The 24,690-nt window shown below is 40.9% G+C and overlaps 1 protein-coding gene across 2 annotated transcripts in view; it reads right to left on the reverse strand.

Annotated features, from left to right (window-relative positions):
* PTPRO (protein tyrosine phosphatase receptor type O) overlaps window positions 1-24,690 on the reverse strand; it is a 141,444-nt gene that overhangs the window by 3,305 nt on the left and 113,449 nt on the right. The window contains exons 13-25 of one of the 2 annotated variants that reach the window (XM_033057443.2): window positions 22,625-22,764; window positions 20,114-20,246; window positions 19,069-19,189; window positions 17,620-17,688; window positions 14,089-14,172; window positions 11,183-11,218; window positions 10,144-10,225; window positions 8,148-8,238; window positions 7,591-7,667; window positions 5,282-5,416; window positions 3,792-3,914; window positions 2,503-2,657; window positions 1,021-1,156 (exon numbers count right to left, since the gene is read on the reverse strand). In XM_033057443.2, the coding sequence (XP_032913334.1) occupies window positions 1,021-1,156; window positions 2,503-2,657; window positions 3,792-3,914; window positions 5,282-5,416; window positions 7,591-7,667; window positions 8,148-8,238; window positions 10,144-10,225; window positions 11,183-11,218; window positions 14,089-14,172; window positions 17,620-17,688; window positions 19,069-19,189; window positions 20,114-20,246; window positions 22,625-22,764 (1,382 nt within the window). The remainder of the gene's footprint in view (window positions 1-1,020; window positions 1,157-2,502; window positions 2,658-3,791; window positions 3,915-5,281; window positions 5,417-7,590; window positions 7,668-8,147; window positions 8,239-10,143; window positions 10,226-11,182; window positions 11,219-14,088; window positions 14,173-17,619; window positions 17,689-19,068; window positions 19,190-20,113; window positions 20,247-22,624; window positions 22,765-24,690) is intronic. The other variant, XM_033057444.2, reaches the window with a different exon arrangement.

The raw sequence follows: 24,690 nt of genomic DNA on the forward strand, positions 1-24,690 counted from the left end.
CAAAAAAAACCAAAACCACAAAACCCCACATCACCTCTGGAGGGGTAACAGCAGCAGCTGAAATCAACTAACCATCAGGATTTTTTTTCCTCTGATATTCACATAAGGATCTGCCTTTGGATTAATACAGAGAGCTGTGATGAAAAGTGGCAGTTTGCTAGGAATGATGCAGAACAGACTGAAAATGACTTTTTTTTCATTTCCAGATGCTAGTTGTTGTCACTGCAGGTTTTCTTCCTCCTCTCCTCTCCCCACTACAAGATTTTGCTTTGCTCTTGATTCAAACTCTGGCAACAAACACTATAGCCTGCAGAGAATGATGGTGGCACTTCCAACTGCATGAAGGTTGCCCACTTCTACTGTGTGTATAACCATGGAAGAGTACAGCAGGCATCAAACATTAAATCTTTCCCTTATTACTAGGGGAACTGGGAAGATTCAGATGCACAAAATCTGCTTTGAAGAAAGAATTTGTGATATTCTGCCCCTGCTCCCAATCTATTTTGTCTTTAAACCAGAAAAAAGAACTACCCAGTAGATATTTGGGTAGGAAGACGGGCAAGGAGGGTGTCTGGCAGACTCACAATCCTTTTGTCTGTTTTGCTTGTTTGAAATTCCATTGTGCAATGAACTCCTATGCTTGGCTGGATGATACCAACATGATACTTGAACAAGGCTGCCTGATACTGATCTCATTCCATGAACCATTAATCCCCCCAGCAAGCCCAGCACTTTGAAAATTTCATATGTTAATCTCTTCTAATGTTTGCATATTCATTTCACAGAAGGTGAAAATAACTCATTCCTCTGGCAGACAGTGAGATTGCAGATATATCATGAAACCCACCTGTGCAGCAGATTAATAATGTGACAATATCACAACGAAGATGAAAAGTTGATTATATTGATTCATAGGGACTTTGTCAAGCATTTGGGGAAACAACAGTCATGAACATGCTGAAGAGGGGTATGAAATGGGCACAACAGTGCTGTCACAGTGCTGAAGTGGACGGATCTTACCTCTGTCTGCACCATGGACATTCTGTAGGACCTCATGTCTGACACCAGACCCAAAATATCCACGAACTCATGGTCACGGATGTGCTGCAGGAGCCGGTCCAGGGCTATGAACGTTCCCGTCCGTCCCACGCCAGCGCTGCAACACACACAGACATCATCTCATTCCAGGCTCTTCTGGAGGGGACTCAGAGCACAAGGCAGGAGTCCTGCAGCTGTACCAATCAGATACACCTCATCTGAATGCAGGCAGGTTGATCTGTGGGATTTACTGGTTCACAACCCATCACAGAGTGGATGTGCACACACAGAACCTGCACACACAGCTTCACCCACCCTCTGCTGCCTGCTCTTCCTGCTCTCACTGCTGCCTTCACAGCCCCTGTAACTCCAGGGGCTGGAACCAGAGCTACAGTGACCAGCTCAGCAGCAGTGGAGGCCCAGGGACAGTGCGGTCACACCTGCAGGACTCAGCTCCACAGCTCTCCACACTGCAAAGCTCTTGGCTGTGCCGCAGTTTGTCTGCAAAGGACAAACCACCCTGAAGAGTCTGCACTCCAGGACTTCTGCCTTAGGAGCATGGGATAGAAATAGCTACCACTTAGCCAAAACTCTTCATTTCCCCCAAAGGGAAGCTTAGTATCTAGAAAAAAACCCACACTGCCTTCATTTAGAGATTCTCATGGGTGTACGATTCTTTGCACTGTAATTTCATGTGATGTTTAAGTCAGATTTCACTGAGATGTTAAAGGATTTGCAGGGTTTCTTTTTCTTCTGTTTTGTCATACTTTTTCAGAAAAGCCTTGAAATTGTTTGCTATAATGTTTAACAGTTCATCTCAACACAGTTCAACGCAACTGTCACAAAACAGGTTTCTGTTTTGGCTTTTGTTGTGCTAATTTCTCACATATGACAAATACAATGGAATTTCTGATGTGTTAATTGGACAGATTAAGGGATAAATTCATTATGTGTCTTCTTTAACTCTGAGAACAATTGCTGTAGGAGTTGATCAATGCATTCTTTCTTTGCCTGCCCCTACTAATTTTGTAGCATTGTTACTTTTACTCTATGTGGTCTCAGATGCACAGTATAGTCTAAAAATACTACCTGAAAATATCCTTCTTTGCTGCTAGAAGAATCCTCATTGAAAAAAATAAAATCCTACAGCTGTTACCCAGCCCTCTGATACTCACTTCTGTTCCTTTCCAGAACAATTAAGCAGCAAATACAGAGTTTGATTTCATAATATTACATATAAATCTCTCCCCTGGCTTATTGAGCACTTTTTTTTGATACTAAGACTCACGGAACAGTATACTCTATGAACTTCTCCATGAGGTTACTGGGGAGAGTTGCATAACAGTGTAACACTACAGAGAACCCTCTTCAGCCAGCAGCTGAGCAGAACCCCAAAACCTCTCCATCTCGTGGCTTCCCAACCTATGTCATGTCACACCTTGATCTCCTCCTTGAAGCACTTACCTGCAGTGTATGACCATGGGGCCTTTAGTCTTTGCTGACTTCTGCCTGACCATCTGCACAAACTGGAGGATGCTCTCGGCAGCGTTGGTGGTGGGGACACCGTGGTCTGGCCAGGCAGTGTAGTTAAAATGCATCACATCCTGCACCTCGTCAGCCTGGGGGCACAAACACAACAGCACCCTGTTCATGGGGCTTACCAGTGTCATCTCTCTCAGTCACACACAGGGATTTTCTGTCGTTTTCTAGTTTTCTTTTTTTCCCCACATAGAGCCTAAAAGGCTGAAGCCAGCCAAATAACTGGCAAAGAACAAACATGCTATTTAATTACAAAGTGTGGGGGGCATTTCAGGCCAGCATTATCAAAACAGTATGAATTTCCTGCTTCTGGGTTTGGGGTTTGCTTTTTGCTTTTGTCCCTATGGTAATTCCATCTTAATTTGCTTTTAAATCAAGAACTGTTGCTTTTTTCCTGTTTTTATTCCATTCCCTCTCCTTTTCTCATTTTGCCACAGATGAAGAATAACACTGTTGGCAACAATCAAGCCTGGACTCCTGAGAGATTTTTTTTCAAGTTTTAAAGAAAAAAAAAAACCTCAAAAAAAAAAAACAAAAGGAAGAAAAAATCATTACCAGAAGAAATGTTTTGGGAAAAAGCTCATTATTAAAAAAAAAAAAAAATCACAATGCTAAAAATTCTACTGGCTTTAGATGAAGTAAGATCCTCAACACAACACATAAGGTCCCAGGTCAGTGGTAAATTGCCAGTGCACAGCTTGTTCCACATCCCCTCCATATCCCTAAAAATTCTTTCATGAGGTGGTGCTGGCAATGAGCTGATGCAGGAAGCAAAGGTGAAAAAGGAAATGCCTGAAAGTCTGGGGAGCTTTCATTTGGACTCCACATATTGTCACATTTGTTTCAATATTTTATAGGTAGACATGATTATTGCAGAAATGCCCTTTTGGAAAATATTTTCAATTCTTCCACTGGTATTTTCAAGTTTTGAATAATTTATAGCAAGAAGGTATGCTTGAGATACAGAAAAGAAGAAATTCACACAACTGCTGTCAGTAATTGTTGGTACCACAGAAGTGTCCAGAGCTCTGGTACTACTTTTGTTTTGCTTTGCTGAGAAATTCAGAGACAATCATTTTAGGGTAAAGTTTTGAAGTGAGGGTAAGGACATGGATCTCTCTTAGATGTTTTCTGCTGAATGCCAGAAATGGAGAAAAGTTAAAGAAAAGGCTGGACTGACACCACTGCCAGTCCTTGGGCAGTGTTGGACTCACGTAGCTGATTCGGAAGCTGCGATACACCCAGTCCGTGTGCTCCTCCTCGCTCAGCATCTCCACTGTGATATCCCCATAGGCAACAGGATCTTCTGTAAAAGGCCAGTAATGGTCACATTTCACCTGAAACAGAGAGAAATCCAGGCATATTTGTGTTTACATAAAGATGCACATACAGAAAGAAGCACACACAAAAAGGACACAGAACCTCAGGTTTAGTGATGCCTACACCACTGTTCACGTGCTGCTGCAATGAGAGATAATTAATCCTGAAATGACTTCCAGTTTGACCATTCCCATTTAATTGTGGCATCAGCTGTGTATTGGTTTTCAGGACAGTGAAGAATAGAAAAAGACTGCCTTTTGTTATTCTGCCTGATATAATAGGTCTAAGTGGAACGAAACACTGGGAAAGAGAATGTCCATATAAACTCCCCCAAATTATGTTCCAAATATTTCTATTACAATATCAAGGGAAAATGCAAATGTAGAATTTGTATTTTGTAATTATTTAAACTTAGAAGAGCAGAATCACAGAAGCCCTGGGGTTGGAAGGGACCCCTGCAGGTCCTCCTGTTCAAGCCCCTCTCCTCTCAAGCAGTGTCACCTAGAGCCAGCTCTAGACCACGTCCAGGTGACTTTGGAATATCTCCAAGGATGGACACTCCACAGGCTCTGGGCAATCTGTCCCAGTGCTCAGTCCCCCTCACAGTAAATAAGTATTTCCTGACTACAGAAGGAATTTAATTTTTTAAATTTGTGCACATCACCTCTTGACCTGTCACTGTTACTACTAAAGGAGTCCCTCGTCTCCATTCCCTCCCATCAGCTATTCGTACACAGTAGGAAGATCCCTGGAGGCTTTTCTTTTCCAGGATGAAGAGTCCTAGCTCTCTCAGCCTCTCCTCATGTAAGAGGAGAGGCTTCATAGTAAGGTCAGGGGAGGTAAAAGGGCAGAAAAGGACAAAGAAGGTCAGGGGTCATCAAAGAAGTTCAAAGAGGGTTGAGGAAGGGTAAAGAAAGGGAAAGTCAACATCAAAGCAGGTCAAAGCAGGTCAGGGAAGGTCAAGGAAAATCAGGGAAAGTTGAAGAAGGTTGGGGAAAGTCAAAGAATGTAGAAGATGATCAGGAAATGTCAGTGCAGGTCAAAAAAGACCAAAAAAGGTAAGAAAAGGTAAGAAGGAGTCAAAGAAGGTCAGGGAAGGTCATAAAAGGTCAAATAAGGTCAGAGAAAGTGAAGAAGGCCAGGAAAAGTTGAAGAAGGTGCAGCAAGTCAGGGAAAGTCCAAGAAGGTCAAAAAAGGTCAAAGGACGTCAGAGAACATCAGGGAATGTCAAGAAGCTCCTGAAATGGGAAGGAAGATGCCATTCCAGGGCAGGTTGTGGTGCTGCCTTGTGATCAGAAACTATGCAAAGACATTCACTCAGCACAAAAGAGCTCTTTTTTCAGAGTGCTTTCTTTTACACCATGTACAAGATTTCGTTACATACCCGTCTTTTCTCATTGCATTGAGTGAGCATAACAATAATTTGTGATTTTTGCTGGAGAACCATCTTCCAAAAATCATTCCTAGTTTCTGGCAATGGTCCTTGGGTTGCAATGTATTCCTGGGGTGAATTATAACCCTAAAAGAAGAAGAAATAGGTCCTGCTTACCAACATGGTTACAGCTTTGGAATATGTATTTTTCATAAATATTTTTTTTTTAGCTTGCTCAAGTTCAATTTACATTTCTAAAAGTGACTTCTAATATAAATAATTTTTCTTGTATTTATTTTGTGATGACAACTTTTGCTAGATTTTGATGCACCCAAAGTATGAGCAATCTAAAATTAAGATGATGAAGCTGTTACCACACATATCATTTGCCCAGAGAGAAGAAAAGGCAACATTAAAAAAGCAAGCAATAAGAACCCTAAAAGAAAGTTGCAGTTCCTTCCAGATTATGTAATTTTAGGGTTTGTTTAGTTATAGGCATACAACCAGTTACAGATGCCCAGTCTGCTCATCCCAAGCAGTGCTTGGGGTGATTTTCAGTCACTGGTGTCAATGGAACAGGATTATATGCACATGTTTATGTCATAAGGCCTTAAATTAATAAAGCATTAATTAGAATTCTGCTTAAAATAATAGACAATATGCTGAGTCAATGCTCTTAGCAGATGCTAGGATGCTTTATATGCATATATTCCCTTTCCCATACCTATCAAAATTATCTTAGTGGGAAAGACTCCTTTGTCCACTCCAAAATCAAAAGACTGTTATTAAGACTATAATAAAAGACCACAGAATGACCCTTTTGGCATCTGCTGTAACCCTATTTGCTGAGATTGTATCATCAAAATTGCATTTGGAAAGTTATTTTGTAGTCCTAGCAAGAGCAAAAAATACATCCAAACACACAGCATGATCCCATGCAAATTGGACAATTTCTGTGCCACCACTGTCTGTGGATCACAAAATTATTTGTGATTTGGGAGCACTTTCCACAAATGGCTATCTCCAGACGTCTGCAAACGAGCTTGATCCCAGTTTTTGCACACAATTTGCTGCCTGTTCTGCAGGGGTTATGTTGGGCTTATTGACAAATCCCTGTTAGCACAGAGATAGACCAACCCTGGTTTCTGTGTTTGGAGGCAGGAAATCATTGGAGAACTGATTTCAGACAAAAAAAAACCCCAACAAAACAGCACTAGCATCGTGTGTTTATCCCAGTTTCCATGGTCAGCACTGTGCTATAAGCAGAACTAAAGAGATGCAAAGCAGAACTGAGCAACTGAAAGGCACAGCTGCTTAAGACCCTGGTATCCACAGGCCCGTGAGACAGAAGTTTCCTGAGCTGTGCATCCTGGAATGCTTCTCTTTCCTGATTTTCTGTGAGCTCAGTGTGCAATATGGGTGCTCAAGTTCATGCTCTGGACACACAGAAGCCAAGCACAGACATTTGGCTCAGCACTGCACACTTGGGCCATGCCGAGGGGACACAGAAGTGGCTCCACTGACTCATCCAAGGGCTCCTCCTTTCTCCATAACGCTGACCCAGCTCTCTCCAGCACAGCCGTGTCAGCTCTGTCTGCAGCCAGATTGCAGAAATGCTCATTTGTCTGTGGTCCCCAAGGGACCCAGCCCCCAGAGCCACAGCACAGAGGCCACCAGAGGGGCAAACCCTTGTGGCAGTGGCAGGGATGAGCCTGAGTGATGCCTGAGCTCAGGGGAGAATGCAGAGAGCTGCTGTGATTTCAGCCAGCCCCCACTGTCAAAATATTTGCCCACAGCTCTGTGTACACTTTAATTATCCCAAAACGTGGGTGTTACCCCTGGGAAGTGGCTGCTCTGTGCCAGGTGCAGGGGAAGCACCAGAGAGGAGGCAGAAAGCAGAAGTTCTCTCCACACACCATCTGGGCTGTGCGCATTTTGTGCATTCGGAGCGTCTGGCTTAGCCCTGCTTTTCCATGTGCAGTGGAAATCTAGAAAAATTTCTCATTTGAACATTTTTATTTTAGTTCGTTGTCTTAAAAGGCCACTGAATCATTTTAACATTCCCTGCTCATTTCCCTACCAGTCCAATCAAAGTTTCACAAAGATTCACAGTTCCCAAAACCCTGCCCCTTCCACCCCTTTTTTTCTTTCTTTTTTTTTTTTTTTTTGTGGCTGTTCCCTGTAGGCAAAATATTTGGAAGCTGAGGGAGATGCTGAGAACATGACTGAGCTTCCAGGAAATATTTTGCTGTTTTCAAGGGACCAGCTCTGCCTGGTGTGCAGGATACTGAACTGCAAGCTGAGAAGACCTCTGTACTCACAGGGATGTAGTTGGCATTGATGTAGTCAGATCCCTCCTCCTCATTCATTGAAACTAACCGGACACGACTGAAATCGTCTGTAAAAGGACAAAGAAATTAGAAAAAAAATCACCTCTCAAATATGGCATTTATCTCATATTAGGCAAAGTTTAAAAATAATCTATTAAAAAATAGAATATTCTCGTATTGACTAAGAGAGCAATGTTTGCTTCAGCAAACACTGTGTGGGCACACCATCATTAGTCTTCTGCAAACACTCCCCTTTGGGCTCCCTCAGGTTTCATTAAAATCATAAAAGAAATACAGTAACACTACTCAGCAGCAGGAAAGACCTTGTGTTTCTCACCTCCAAACTCTTGCCATGATAAACATTTCCAGGAAGCTACATCTATTCCAAGCTAACAGAAAACACCCCTTGCCTGGTTCTCTGTAAGAGCAGCATTGTAGAACAGACTTTTATCAGTGTTAGAAAATCCCCTGATTCTCTAATTTTCCTATTAAAACTCTTCTTTCCCTCTCTCGGGGTTTCAGTAGGGTTTAGTGTGTGTTGTACTTACATGGCAGGATATTTGTGTAGCGATTTTTGCAGCGATTCATGGGGAGATCAGCAGCAAAGTGAGGAATGTCAAGCCCAATCAGCTTTAGCTCCTGAGATAACAGAAAGGAAAATGCCAAGGTCAGCCTTAAAAAATACCCAGAGAATAATTCTTTGTGATTACTTGTGGCAGGTAGCAGACAGAAAATGCTCATAAATCACTTTATAAAGTGTCAGCAGGACAACACTGGTTTTCCTTATTTGATGCCTCTGAGTTGGGCTCTGAGCAGCTGGAGAGCAGTGCTGGGGCTTCTCCTCCTGGTGTTGCCAACACATCCTGGCTGTGACTCAGAATTTCCCCTCTCTACCCACACTCAGCCAAAAACACTGCCAAACCAGGGGCTTGCTAGGTTATTTCTGTGGTGGCCATCAGCCCCCCTTAAAGGGGCTTCTAGACATCCTATAGTGGCTCTCAGTCTTGGGGAAATGCTTGGAAGATCTTCTAGTCATCATCTTCAGCAGTAATATATAAGATAAAATTTATATATAATATATATAATACATAATACATAATATAATATATAATATATATAATATATATATAATATATAATTGGTATATGGGGAGGGGAAGGGAAAGGATCATGGAAAACACCCTGAGAGTCCTCCCCACTGCCTTTCCCCGTTTAAATCCTTGGGAAGCAGGCCCAGGGATAGGGATGGGGTTTAGTTTTACTCTACTAAATTGACTTTAAATTTTGGGAAATTAAGAGAATGCACCTGGACTTAAAGAAATCTCCTTGCTCTTATAAAGATTTCTGATGGTACTTCCCCTCAAATTAAGGACATTATATATACAGTAAATTCACGAATACAAGCCGCACTGAGTATAAGTCGCATCTCTGGGTGTTGGCAAATATTTCGTTTTTTGTCCATAAATAAGCCGCACATGAATATAAGCCGCTCGGTCGTTCGCAGCGAGGACCCGCGTGCAATTAGTAACAGAACCGCGGCAGGGCGGGGTTTACTGGCTGAGCTAAGGCTGTGCAGGCTCGGCCTGCTAGGGGCCGCTGACGGGGCCAGGTGGCCCAGCCCGGTGCTGCAGCTCAGGGCCGGCCGCCGCTGCCCCTGGGCTCGGTCACCCCGGGTCGGTGCTGCCCCGCGGTGGCAGGCAGGGACGGAGCTTCCCCCGCTCCTACGGCAGCGGCGGCGGGCAGGGACGGAGCTTTCCCGTGCCCGTGGCGCCGGCGGCGGGCGCGGACAAAGCACCCCGCCTCCTCCCCGAGCCGTGGCAATGGCGGCGCGCACTTCCCCCCCCCTCCCTGGGCCGCGGCAATGGCTGCGCAGGGCTCCCGTCGGCTCCCGGAGCCACGGCAATGGCGGCGCCCCCCCGCCGTCGGCTCCCCGGGCCGCGGCAATGGCGGCGCCCCCCGCCCCCCTCCTCCCCTGGGCTGCAGCAGAGGAGGGAAGAAGAGAGCTCTCCCGCCTCTCTCCCCACCCCCCGTGCTGCCTGCAGGGAGCCAGGGCAACACGGTAACACTGTAACAATCGCGGAATGCCGGCTTTTACTGGCCGGTGCTTGGCTCGGCACTCTGGCTGGCACGTCTGGGGTTGTAAATGTCAGAAAATTATTCACACATTAGCTGCACCCGACTATTAGCCGCACTTCCGGGTTTCCACCAAAATTTTTGTCAAATTGCTGCGGCTTGTATTCGTGAAATTACTGTATATAAAATAAAGCCATTAGAACCCCAAACTTCATTCAGGTTGCCATCAAACTCAAAGCAAGGGTATTTTTCTGACAGTTAACTCAAAATGAATGTGGCAAGCCACTCCAATCAGTTTACTAAATGCAGTATTTAATAACACCAAGCTCCACTACTACATTCTGCAGAAGAGGAAGTGAAGCTGGCCTGCCCAGCAACACCACAGAGCACACAGGAGTACACCATGCAGCCTTAACACCAGGAAAAAGCTGATCTGGGCAGGTAGCAGAGGGCAGAATTCTCAGAGATTTACCTCAAACTGTAGAGAAAATTTATAATCGGAATCTTTGGCCATATCCTTGATGTATCCATCGAAATCATCCAACTGGACAGGGCTTTAAAAGAAAAATACAGAGAAATTTGATTTTTGTAGTACCTTTCATTTCTTTCCCACTCTCAAGTCATATATATCTATTTGCAGCTGTTAACGATAGAAGGAAATAAGGTCAAAAATGGTGGTCCAGGGCCACCAAATTACATTTTTTATTACATTTTAGATGCCACTTCCCTGACTGCTTTCTCTGCTGGCTTTGAGAACTATACAGAGCCGTAATTATAAGTCAAACTCTCTTTCCTGAGAGAGATAGTGGCTAAAAAAGGTGTTATATAACTATACAAAACCATGGAGAGCTTCAGTAGGTATGAATTAGCCTTGATTTAATGACTCCCATCTTTCCACACTTTTTTTGCCAGGTAAGATCTATCTGTTAGTCAGGCACAGCCCCTGAACATAGCACAGGAATAATTAGGGTGACACTCTGAGTAAGGAAACACAGGTAAACAGCTTCCCTCACCTAATTATCATGCTCTAATTTACAAGCTACTGAAGCATGTACACAGTAATCTTCTCATTTACTTTGAGGCAATATGCCCAAAGGAACCTGTCTTATCACCACTTAATTACTCCTGTTTACCCACCACCATTAATGATCTAATGTTCTAGCAACAACTGTAATGAGAGCCCCATGTCAACAGGGAAATATCACTACAAACAAATACATCCCAGTTTTTTCACCATTTGCAATTTTTAACTAAGGATAAGCTCTGTTGAAACCACTAAGTTGGGTAATTGGTCCTTTCCCTGATGACTAATTTTGTATGTTTTGCTACAATCTGTTGAGTAGAATTGCTTTTGTACAATTACTGTTTGTTTTCTGCTTTCAGGTATCTCTCTTAGGAAATGTCTATCAAGAAGTTTTCATATTTGTAACTGAAATACCACTATGCCATGTGCTCCATAATGCCTATTTAGTCTAAGACTTTTTCCTTTAAATATCAAAGAAATTACATACTTGGTCAGCTTTCTCTTCTTTAGTCCATTTTTACTCCTGAAAAAACAAAAAAAAAGTAGTGTTTTTCATTCATTAAACAGTTGTGCAACCTTTATTCAAACACACAGTACTGATTATTACTGATACCAGACTAATTACTGATATATACTAATACTATTATTGTATATTTTTTCATCATACTGAGGAGGAGATTGGTGATAACAACTTACACAATTTTCAGGTGATAGTAACATTTCCATCGACTCCAGTGGGATGCATATCCCATTTTGTGGCTCTGAGATTGAAAAGGAAAATCTGTGCCCAGAAAAAGCCATGAGTCCCCTGTAAATCCTGACCCATTGGCTTTGGGTGGGCTGGGGCTGAATCCCCAGGGCCTGAGCCTGGTTGAAATGGAAATTGGAAAGTGGATGTCAGCACTAGAGAGCAGCTGGGAGTTAGGAGCCTCTGTTGGGTAAAGGCACAAGAGCACCACTTGCAGATTCAAGAAAGGATGGAGGAAAAGAGAAAGGGCCTGTCTCATAACCTCCTTATGATGATAAATGAAGACAGTGGCAAATATCCTACTGACCTCAGCAGGACTCAAGCTTAAACCTTAGATAATTTAATTGCCTTTTAACAGCTGGAGGTAATGGTGCCAGTCATGTAAAACAATGATTCATGACTGATGGAATTCACTAGCAGCAGTTATGAGCTGGTTTCTGAGTGCCTTAAGCAATAAAACCCAAAGGATTGGATCTAAGGACTGCCCTACACGAGATACCACTACAGGGTTTTTTGAAGGGTGTGTGTGTTCATTTTATTGTTGCCACAGAGTAGTTTAGCAAAAATAAGATTAAACACACAGAGCAAGTACCCTGGAATCACTTGGCTAGAGGTCTGAGAATACTGATCTCCTCTGTCCAATCAGCCACAGAGCTCAAATAGATTCTTGCTTACTCAGAAGGAATTGTAGTAGTATAAAGTTTTAATTCCTGGGCATTAAATAATATCTGCTAATTTTTCACATTACAATGATGCTACTTTTGATTTCATGGTGATATGAAAATTATGTCTAGATCACTTGGTTCACAGCTTCAACTAGTAAATTAAAGGAGAAGAATTTTAAATTCTAAATAATGAAAGTATACAGAACGAAATATTAAAAAGTGGAGTATTTTTTTCTACCTTATTAAGTTCAGAAATTACATTAAAAAACAATAAAGGACAACTTTAAAAAATTAACTTTTACAAAATACTCAGTTTCTGGAGCAGCCACAACCTGGAATAATTTTGTTATTTTGTCAAAGTACATTTCCATTTAGATGAGGAGCTTTGCCTGCAGAATTAACAAGAGCTATGGCAATACCAGCTTTATATTAATGTGGAGATTAAATATTAGAAACCTTTTCAGCTTATCATGTTATCTGTACATTCATATGTACCGTACACCAAAACTAGTAGCATTTATTTTCTGTCTTCAAAGATTTTTTTCCAGTGAAATCTTAAAGTTAATTCCACCAAATTATTCAACACACCTTCATCCCCTGTGACTATGGTAAAACTTTTAATGTCAGGCACATAAGAATTAATTTGAAAAGGGAAAAAAAAAAAACCCTAAACGCTCTTTATAACTGGAATGCTTCTAAGAATGCTTCTCCAAGGAACATCCCAAGAGGCAACAAAACAAATGATTGACATACATTTCTCAGCAAGAATTTCATGTGCTTTGATAGTCTCAAGAGACCTTTGTTTCTTAGCATCGCAGTTGTTTCCTCAATGTTCATAAATATTTTAAACAAAATTGTGTGCAAAACAAAAGTATTTGAAACATTAGGTGTTTCATCTGTTATTCCATTTACTCTACAGATTAAAAAAGAGGGATTAATCTCATCTCATTCCACTTTGTTTTTCTGACAGAAGAACTTGACCTTTCTTTACTTACATGAACACTCTCATTTCTAAGCCCACCAAAATTTGGATGGGTTTTGCTACAGACCCACTGTAACTCAAGGAAAATCAGTCTCACAAATCCCCGTGCTGAAGATGTTGATGTCTGCCTACCAGGGCTTTGGTGCCTCCCCCTCCTACCAGGGGAAATGCTTGGAAAACAAAATCTTAACCTCAGTGCCACCTTTTTTGTAAAACTCTAAAACTTGGACCTGAGACCATCAGGAACTTAAGTTTCTTTATGTGAATTAGGCATTTTTGGGTCATAGTCAATTATAGTTACTTGTTAATTGGTTTGTAAAACAATTCTGGTTCTAAGTAGATGAGTAGCTTTGTTAGGTATTTTCAAGAAAGCAATTAGCTGTTTACTACATCCTAGTAAAATATTTATAGACTAAAGTACTAAATATACACACATAGACAATGAGATGTGCACACAGTGATCCTATTTTTACTCTTTGGAATTCCTAATTGAATCCGTTATCAGTGAACTTTTTTTTTTTCTTTCAAAAGCAAAACTTTTCCTGATCTCAGGAGAGCATAAGAGCACCTTTGAAAAACAAATGTATCTGACATCACACACCAAACAGGTGGGGCACAATCAAGCAATTTTAGTATTAGAACAGCAGCAGCAGAAATCAGTGCCAGACAATGAACATGTAAATAACCAGGACAGAAGAAGCCAGGACTTATAATGAAGCAGCAAAAATTGCAAAGACAGCAATGAGATGGATATAATGATCACTGTAAGATTAGCTTTTGGAAACCAAAATGAGTTGGAGCATCAACAGACAAATCAGATGAAGCAGGGTAGCAAATACTTTGGTACCCACATCCTCTCCAATCCATGTTCCAGTACAAGAAAATTAAATCTTCAAAAGCTTTGACCCATTTGAGAACAAAGGTACCACACATTTCTCATGTCATAGAAATTCACATTGTTTACACATTGCATATGGAAAAACAAGTAAATCACTTACCAAGGATTAACATAAAATGCCAAAAGATAATCAGTCCAAAGGCATGAGGGTAGCAGAGTTAGGAAAGCAAATACACTTCTACGCCTGTGAGCATTAATAAATAACATACATAAAGATGAAAAAGTGAGGAGAGTTAGTAAGACAAACAGAAATCAGGAGATCAGCAAATTCTATTTTAAAAATCAGCTAAACCCAAAATTCTACTTCTTACTTACCTTCCTAAGAATACTATTAGCATCCCCAGAATTTTTCTCCTCAGCCTGCAGAATTTTCAGCTATCCAACACAAAATTCTATCTGGTTAAAATAAGCATGTCTTCTATTATAGGATTCAGGCCTGTTATTCCTACTTTTCAGAGAGTAAAGTGGATAGGAAAAGATCACTGACAGATTTCCAGCCATTGCATAGATGGTGTTAAGCCTATTCTCAATGTTTTGAGATACTCAGCACTGATATGGTTTGTTTTTGTCACCTATAGCTATGATAATCTCCCACATTTGTTCCTGCAAGTGATCCTGTGGGTATCAAAAATCTGTACCAGAGATAAATTCAGATGCTTGTAATATCTCTCAATACCCTTTGTTGAGTCAGATTTCTCAAGGCATCCATATAACATTTTGCAGAGTGCTTTAAATTCTCTCCTGGGTTTTCATCTAAGCATTGCTTCTAACTGTGGTTTCTGTGAATAGATATCCACCGCAGATTTTACTGTGGCTAAAGGAAGTAGGAGTACAAAATCATTCTAAATTTCTGTATTTGCAAGCTGTTTACCAGGTTCTGCTGTGCATTAATTCAGGAAACCCACACAGGCCTGTTCTATCTACTGATGAAATGGGCTTCAGGTAGTTTGCAAATATTGAAAAACTCATTAAAGTTAAACAAACTTGGTTCCAGTAGAAGGTTGTGCGGTTTTTTTAGTCAAATACACCCTCAGTGTGTTTTTTCCCCATCAGAAAATCTGCTGTTTTAAAAGTGGTACCATCCTTCTGCAGCTGTTCTAAAGAGGAAGCACAAAGTTAAATTTCCTTGTTCAGTACCTTGGCTCTTATGAAGCTGGTAGCTACTGTGCTTTCCCTGACAAATAAGCCATGTCAAATGTAATCATCTCTAATCTCCATCTTCCAAGCAGTGAGGAAATCTTCTGCCCATGCAGTGAAACTCCAAGACATGCTGTAATGAGTTTTGCTGCTGTAGAGGAAAAGGGCAGTTCAGTTTCTGCAGGGCAGCTTCCCCGGGCTTTGGTAGGAATTGTGTGGCTCAGCCAGAGGCAAGAGCCCTTTCTGGTTCATCACAGACCACAGCAACTTCAGAATCAGACCCTTAGGGCTCATTTGTTGTTTGAGTTTCTATGGGGCTGGACTGAGGATGAATTTGGGTTTTCCATAAACAGATCTCTGGTGCCACAGAGGTTTCCATTAGGCTTGGGAAAGAGAAGTGATGATATTGCTTCTCTTTCCTTTAATAAACTCCATGGGAGGCTTTTACTTCCTCTTGCCTGCAGAGGCAGAAGGAATTTTTCAAGCCTGGTCTTCTTTCATTGTCAATCCTCACAAGAATTCTCCACACTTTATCAAATCACTGGCTAACATACATACAAACAGTTTTATATTCACAGACTAGGAGCTCTGACAGCTAAAACAATTGATTTTACTCAACATATGAAAAATATGTATTTGCCTTATAAATACAATACTGTTTATTTCTGCAGTCATGTAGTCTTTGACATCCTGCTCAGGCATATGGAACAACTTAATTAAAAGAAAGAGATGCAGAGATTGCTCAAACCCTGAAAACTCTGCTGAGCTTCCCTTAGGAATTAGTGGATATGCCTATAGCTCCCTGACTACATCCCTGGAATGAGCCAATCCTCTCTGCTTTTAGGGCCATATTTCCCACCTGGCTGCCTTGATGGATTGTGAATCTAGCCTTGACATTAGACAACAGAGGCACACAAAACAACTCTCAGAGAAATAAGGACCATAAGATAAGGACACACTGCCTTCAGTTACAAAATATTTGTGGAGATATTAAGCAGGAATGCTTTCCTCAGTTTATATTTTTACAATTTAATTTATATGTGTATACATATATGCATATACACACACATACATATATATTCTATATCCAGCAACAAGAACCTTCACTTTTGCATCCAAAACCTATTCATTCCCTTCCCATTAAAAAAAAAATAAAACCCTGTTATGGTTTTAATAACATCTGTTGCTCATTTAATAATTTCATTCAAGCTTGGCTATTTAATTAACATGAGTGTTTGATCTTCTGACTGTTTTGCCATTCATATAGTCCAAGCAAGAGAAGCTGAGGGATGGTTTCATTTGCACTGCATACAGTTGGCTGCTATTAAAGCTGAAGCAAGCAAGTGAAGCTTGTTTAATATCCAGTTAATTAACAGCACAGTGAGGTATTGACAAGATTTGCTGGGCTTGTTAGTTCCATTTACAGGCTTATTAGCAAGAGGCTTGTGGTGGTGCAGTGTCAATCCATTTAATCCCAGCCTTGCTGGCAGGCTGAGTCCTGTGCAACCATGGAAGCAGTTCCCTGTCCACCACCCTTTCCAAATTCTTTGCTGTCAGCAAAGCTGACCATGGGTGTAAAGGCATGTATTTTCATCTATCTACTGGAATGGGGCTGATGTCATGCTTTTAAATCTCTGTGTTTGGACTTGCCTTGAAAGAGAAGAGGTTTTTGCAGAGATTGCCAACAACAGAACAGTAAACCTCGGGTCTGTCATTACCACTCTGTCATTTTCCAAACAGAAATGAAGTGACCACGCTGGTGCCAGTCAGGTGCTCTCAGAGCCTTTTAATTCTATAAAAGGTAATCCTACAGATTTTTTTTGTTAAAATACTTCTCTTCAGCTGATGGTGACACAGATGATTTAGAGTCCGTATTAGTGCCTGCAACTCTTGCAGGTGATTTTCTATACTAGTAAGATACATTTAGGGGTTGTTTTTTTGTTTTTTGGGGGTTTTTTGGGGTTTTTTTTGTTTGGTTTTTTTGGGTTTGTTTTGTTTTGTTTTTATTTTTTTCAACAGCACTGAACATTAACTTACAGTACATATATGAGTTGGCTTGACCTTGTTTTGTAACATAAGAAAATATTAATTAAAGGCACCATTTGAAGACGGTACATTAATTTACAAATAAGCTTACTCCTGCATGTAAATATATGGAAGTGCTACTGAATTTATGGAACAAGTTTCTACAGCTGTTCTAGTAAATATCTCTGTAAGAGAAAGGAAAAAAAAATCCTCCCAAAACACATCTATTCAACTTGGCTGACATGCAAATACATCATTGCCTACTAAAAATAGTAGGTGACAAAATGTGTCTTCAGTCATAATTCAAGAAATAAAATACATTCAAGGAATAAAATAATATGAAATTCACAAGCCTAGTAGTTTTATCCTAAAGAGGGGCAGCAATAACATAAAAATTAAGCACTTTAAGATTACATTTGTCATAAAACAGAGATGGGAAAAAAACACAAGCTTTGCTTCAAGCACTCACCAGTTATAGGGGAGCTTTCCATCTCTCTCTAAGGATGCAAAATTCACAAAGGTCCCGGCCCCGCACTCCCTGTTGCAGGAAGACCATTAGGTAAAAAGTTACTATTTTTGGGTTCATCACACTTGCAAAGAGCTTGATTTAACAGAAAAGTTTGGAGTGGCAGGGAAATGATGAACACTCACATCTGTGACTAGGTCTGAGATAATCTCTAATGAACATGACTAAAACCCTTTAACGTAGTTGTCCAAAACCAATAAATGTTCAACACCACCTCAAATCAAATTGCCTAAAAATGCTTCTAAAGAATGAAATTTTCAAATAGACCTTATCTTCTGTCCAGATTTATGCTTTCCATAGCTTGGCACTAGCAATGGTTTGTGGCCTCAGAACACAGGTTAAATATTTCCCTTTCTATACTAAATATTCACTATTCCCATTCTAAGGAGAAGTTTAATTGTGTTCTTTTTACAGGAAAATTATACGTAGTTTTGAGTTACGAAAGCAACTTCTTTAGGGAAAAGAAAAAAAAATCCTGAATAACATTCTAGTAGTGTCTTTATCACAAGTCCATTATTTTCAGCTATGAATTATAAACTAACTTGACTATTTTTTTGATTTAAGCAAACAATTGCTAGCAGCTTCTTACTGGATTTATTTTTAAAATTTCCTTCTGGGGTGTTTATCTTATGTGGCTAGAAGCAGTGATGAAGAGAAAAAGCTTTGGGCTGGCTGCACAGTAATTAAGTAGGAAAGAGAATTAGGATTTTCACAGAGCCAGTTACTTGCAAAAGGAAAAAAAATATAATGTTTTCTTAAAAAGATAACCTGAATCATAGGTATGATGTGATCATCTGTAGCATGGAATACATGGATAAGACACAACATGCAGCATCTGCTAGGTTGTTCAGTACAAGATTTTTTTTGCGTATTTTTTTTAACATGAAATAATTTCCTTTCTTGACACAGCACATTAATATAAATTGTTATATTAATTAGTATATTAATTAATTGTATTGTTAATTACAGCCCCATTCCCAATCACCACAAACTGTGTGCCTACACATTGGTATGGAAAAATCTCCTGTTCCAAACCATACCAAAGACTGGCAAAGAGCCTGGATGTCCTGCTCATCCCCATTTGCCTCAGATTATCCTTAGTGCTCCCTCCACTACCTTTTTGTAATAGGTGATTGCACTTATGGACTCAATCCTGCAAAGCTCAGAGTAACACAAAGGTTGAGGCTTGTCAGTCAGGTCAAGAGGGAAAGTGGACAGAAGGAGAAGATGTGCACAAGAGCAACACAACTCTCTTGAAGACATCCTGTTCACAAGCACCTCAAGAAGCACCCACTCACAAAAGCAACCTCAGCTGAGATTATTGTCATGATGTGCTTTTTGGTGTCTGAATATTTTTTTGTTTGTTTGTAATTAGCAAAAATCTGGACTTACCTGGCCATTTGTAGGTGTTTTCTCCTGAGAACAACAAGGGTGACCAGCAGCAGTCCAATCAGGAGGATGCTGAGGATGGCCAACACGGAGATTACCACGACATTGGGGTTCATCTCAGTGACTGCACATACAGAAAGTGACTCTCAGTTATCCAGTTCAGAAGCACTGACATTTTTGCTTTGTTTTTCCCTGAGTTTTGATAATGCTATTTTTAAAAAATTTATCTCAAAGAGCCTGGAGTGTTAGAGAAAGAAAATACCACAGAAGATAAAGGGAGAATTTGAGTAGCTATTGCTCTTAGGAAATTTCCTTGGGGAAATGCCTTCACTCTGGCATTTTTGCTAAACTTTAACATGTTCTGATTTATTATGTTTTCCATTTTTAGCTGACATTTATAACACAAGGGTAAGGTAATACAAGAAACAGATATTCATCATCATCTAGGTCTCTAAAGTACATTTTCTCTGTGAAGTTTTTCGACAATAATCAATGTTTTTTCTCCTGCAGAAGCAAAATAAAAAACTGGGGCTTTGTAATTTACTGGGCTGAAATTGTTTAATTACTCTGGAGAATGACATGGCCAGGGTTCCTCCCTCAGGAGCCTTTTGGCTGTGACTGCTGAAGATTCTGCAGAGGCCTTTCTTCTCTCTTACTTCACTGAATGCAGAAAGCCTTAGCAGCTCATGAATGTCATTTCCCTCTTGTTTGGGCTTGACTGAGAAAAGATTTTCTCCATAAACATCATCAAGCAGTACCCTGATGTTTAGTATTGACACCACAAATAACATCCTTGATTTCTAAAACCCAGTACAGAACTGAGCCCCTAGTTTACATTTTTCCAAGTCAAGTGGGGCCTTTTCCAAGGGCATTCCGAAGCTGCTCCCCCATCCCATCCCATCCCATCCCATGCAATCCCATCCACATCTGGCAGCCTTTTCATGACACAAACAACTCCTGGGGCCAGCATCACAAAGGGCAGCTTCAGAAAGCAAGGGGAAACAGATGAGCTGGGTGAGGAAGAAGAAAGCAGGGAAGGGCTGCTTACCCATGGTGGAAACTGTGATGAACGTGGGGATGCTGGGGCTGTTGTGGCTGAAGGTGGTCACACTGCAGTTGTAGGAAGTGGCAGGGGTCAGGCTGGAAATGGTCACAACATGTGAAGAGACAGTGACAGGCTCCTGTAGACATGGGGAAAAACACACAGGAGTTTGTCTGTCCCGTAAATGCAAGAGCACAAATCAGTGTTCCGCATACCTGACAGGTGAAGTCAGACCTGGCGAGAGAAATGAGAACTGTGAAACACAGGAAAGTACCTAGGGCCTGCCCTTGACGACAGGCAGATAGTCTGGCAGAAAAGGGGAGAAGAACAGGGGTGAATGCAGCTGCAAGAACATCCCAGAGCTCTCCAGGGACCTCAGCACCTTTTGGGGAGGAAGGATGTGTACCACAGAGAGGATTGGTCAGGCACAAGCTGGCAGGGGAAAGCACTGTGACCTCCAGGACATCCCAGAGCTGGGCTCAGCTCATGACCTCTGGTTTCTAAGCCACACAGGCAGGAGACAAACCGAGTTATTTTTATTCAAAGAGCAGGCAAGGCAGTCACAACCTCTGCCATGAACAAAATCACAATTCTGATTTGAATGCGTGTCACCTCTGCCTCTGAGGCAGCTCCTCTGGGTGTGGAGACCTGCGAGTCCCTTTGAGTGCACAAGGTGGAAAACAAAGCTAAAGCAAAGTCTTTTGGTAATAATTATGATCAAACACCCTACATCTGTTCTTTTTCTAGCTGGCAGAAACTTTACATAACATATTTATGCAACGTGTTAATTACTATGACCCTTGTGAACACTTTTGTGAATTTTAAATGCTGATAGAGCAACAGAAAACAAACACAGCAAGAACAACACATGAACTGACTTGAAGAAAGAGATCCTTAAGCCCATTGGCTTTCTGGAGTGTCCAGCAGAACCAGGGATGGGTAACAGTTGTATAAACAGGGACACAGGTTTAGAAAAAAAAGAAGTTTTAAGAGGCACATTGTGCAGATGAAATCCCATGCACATGAGTGTGAGGGAGGAGACTTTTATTGCCTGAGCTGAAAGGAGGAGCCACACTTTGGCAACAGGACTTGGTTTTTCCATTTTCCCCTCTGGGAAATTTAAATTAATAAACTCAAATCCAAGATGTTCAAAATCAGAAAGCTGTTGCTTTTTGTTTCACTGATTTAAAGATGCTAGAAAGGGACAAAAATGTTCATGTAATTAGCATGGAAAATCATAAAGAATTTTCACCAGTCTACTTGGAAAACATCCCTTTTTGCAGTTCACATAGGATCCCCTCCCAGTTTTTCATGGAGACAGAAAAGAGAGTGATGAATCTCTAATGAGGAGTGAGCTGACAATCTCTGTGCATTACCCAGTGCCAGATGTTCCCATTAACAAATGACACACCCACTGAAACATCTGCCAAATGAAGCAGTCTTTTCCTGATGTTCTTAAAACAGATCTGCTCTGAACTGAAGTTTCAAATCTGGTACTTCCTTGCCTGATCTTACCACTATTTTGAAGTGATGATGATGACTTCACCACCTTTGCTATTCCGCGTGAAAAAGCAGGAATCTAGAATGCAATCCAAACTATCCAAAAGATTAAAGTGCATGTAAGCATTTTCTTTTCCTTTACTCACTGTCTGCCTCAATTTAAAAAGAATATTAAATAATTCAGACAGGTCTTCTATAGGATTGACGAGTGTGCAAGCCTTTTGTGGTAATCAGTGGTTTAAGTAGGTAATTTTTCACTTCTTTCTGTATGATTCCCCATTAGGTGTGCACATGAGAGAATAACATTTCATCACACGTGATCAGAGTGATTCATTATACCATCAGCTAAAGCACAAAGCAAACCTCACACGTTGCACAGCACTGAATGTCAAGGAATTAAAACTAATACTGCTCTCTGTTTTTCACTGAACAGAATTACCTGTTTAAATACTATATATTTAAATTGGCTGCTGAACAAATTTAAAGATATTTAAATATATATATTGAAATATATGGCGCTGTACCTGACTGGACAGAGAGAACATGAGGTTCATATGTGAGGCTCAGGAGATGTGTCTTGAAGAAAACACCATGAGATAAAATGCATGAGGAGCTGCCACATTTGCATAAAGGTACTGTCTGAATAGCAAGGAAGCCCTTACTGTACTTCAGTTAACAGATCTCAAGACCAGGAATAAAGTATTCCAGAAATAATTAGATACTGTATCAGAAATCTCATGGCCTCTAATATATCTATTTTCCCCATTCCTTAGGAAGCTAACTGACCATTTTCCCCTCGTTGGCATTCCCTTAGTTTTGTGGTTTTGCACAGTGTATCAGAGCCAATTCCGTAGTTTCTCTCCAACTAGTTACATAATCTCCTCAGTAAGACAGAGGTCAATCTTAATATTGCAAAACAATTAAAATATTTTACTATTTGAAGTGCAGCTTTAGTAGTTCAGCTTTTAAAAGTTTGATTCTGGGATGAAAACTGGACACCAAAGAAGAGACACGTACCTGGACTTTTGTTTCCTGGCCAGATCCAGCCTGCTGGCAGTAGACTTCAAAGAAATCAGCTACTCCCTCTTCCACCCACAGCAGAGTCACAGAGGTCTGAGTCTTGTTGACAGCAAACAGTGATTTTGGAGGGGCTGGTTCTGGTGTAAGAGAAAAATCTCTTTTCATTAAGCTTATCTTTACGTTTCCAGACAACTGAGAAAAATGAAAAAAAAAACTGAAAGCAATGCCTGATGCCCTTCTATTTTCATTTCCTTCAGATAAAGTCGACCAATGTAAATCCTCTCATGATGACAAACTACCACTGTAAAATGGGAAGATGATGAAGTGTGTTGGTTTTCCTTCTCTATTTAAACCGTTCTCTATTTGGACAGATGGATAATTACTTCACTTCCCTTTTCAGTAGATCCCTTGTTTGAGGATGATCAGTGGATTCTATTAATAGAACAATGTTAGCAGGAACTCTTTCAGAGAAGATCACTGTCCACCTGTTAGCAACATATTTGGCCTGAGAAGCGAAAGAAGTTGCCTAGGTTCCTTTAATTACAGCAGAGGAAATATTTAGCCAATTACGAGTTACAAAAAAAAAAAAAAAAAAACAAAAAAAAATAAAACAAACAAAAAAAAACCAAAAAAAAAACCCCACCCCAAAACAAAAAAAAAACAAAACAAAACCAACAAGCTGTAGCCTTTTTCTTTTGGTTTTTTTTTTCTTTTTTTATTTTTTCCTTTCCTTCTGGCTAACATTTAAGGGCTACTACATCTGCGTTGACTTCCATGAGTTGCAGGAATGCAGAGGCCCAAATCTCCAAGAGGTCTTCAGTTAATTACTTTGATTTTCATTGCTTTTGTGCAGGATGAAGTGACAATAGGCAAACAAATACAAGAGTCTGTCAAGCTGGGGACAGCCCTGGATAGATGAGGCTGATAAATGATAGGTCTGGGTGATAGATGGAGGCTCTCCCAGGAGCAGTGGCATCAGGAATATTGTGAAGCATAGATGGGGATCTGCGCTCAGCACCCCTGTCCCCATGTCCAGTGTCCTTGGCTGCTGCTTCCAAGGCCATCTCCCTGCCCACGGACCCCTCTGGAGGCCACCCCTCACTGTCACCACACCCAAACCAACCTGGGAAGTGGAAAGCACAGAACAATAGGGAAAATCATGACTACCAGGAGAGGAGCAAACAGCCTAAGTAAGTGCTAGTATGAGAGATTCTTTTTCTCCTCAGTGTTAATTAAACACCAATGCTTAATGCTGATTTTCATCCTGATGACTTCACATGACGGGTACTGGCAATCCCTAGCTTTCCACACCTCAGGCCTCCTGTGCTCTTCTGCTTTGCCTTCAGAGACTCCAAAATTTAGGTTGTACCTTTCTGAGTTGTTTTCAGATCTCCTATTCAATGGGTGTTTAATTAAAGCTGTAATTCTCAAACAATGACCTGATTTCAGGATTCTGACACACTGCATACAATGGATGATGCACGAGAACATTCTGGGTTAATTTTTTTTCCTTTCACAAATAATTTGTTATCCTCATTCTGTGAGATGCTGTCACAGGAACTTTGGCACAAGGGACATGCTAAAGTAGTTATAGACATTTTGGAGACATATCTGATCCTGCAACAATCAGATCTGTATTCTGAGGTTGGAATCTGCCCAAGCCATATTGGCATTATGGAGAAAGTTAGGCAGGGACTGAGGCACATTCACGTGTGTCTTGGGGCTTGCAGTGCACATATTGTCCCAGTGCTACACAGGAAAGTGTCCCTCTCCCATAATTACGCACATCTATCTGCTCTTGCACTCAGAAACACATTCCACCCCTCGCTCCAGGTAAAATAAAATGGTCTCAATTAAAATACGAGTTTTGCATTTGGGCAGCATCACCAGCAAACCCTCCTTTTGCTTCCAGCAAATGGCTTGATTTTTCTGCAGGTGGAAAGTTGCCAGGATGAAGCAAACATCGTGGAGGGAAGAACATTTGGCAGAAATGAGCAAGTGACTGCCAAGTGCTGAGTCGTCTATCACTTGGAGGCAGCTTCCACTACTGCTAATTACAACTC

This window comes from Catharus ustulatus, chromosome 4 (assembly GCF_009819885.2).
Source record: "Catharus ustulatus isolate bCatUst1 chromosome 4, bCatUst1.pri.v2, whole genome shotgun sequence".
NCBI lineage: Eukaryota > Metazoa > Chordata > Aves > Passeriformes > Turdidae > Catharus > Catharus ustulatus.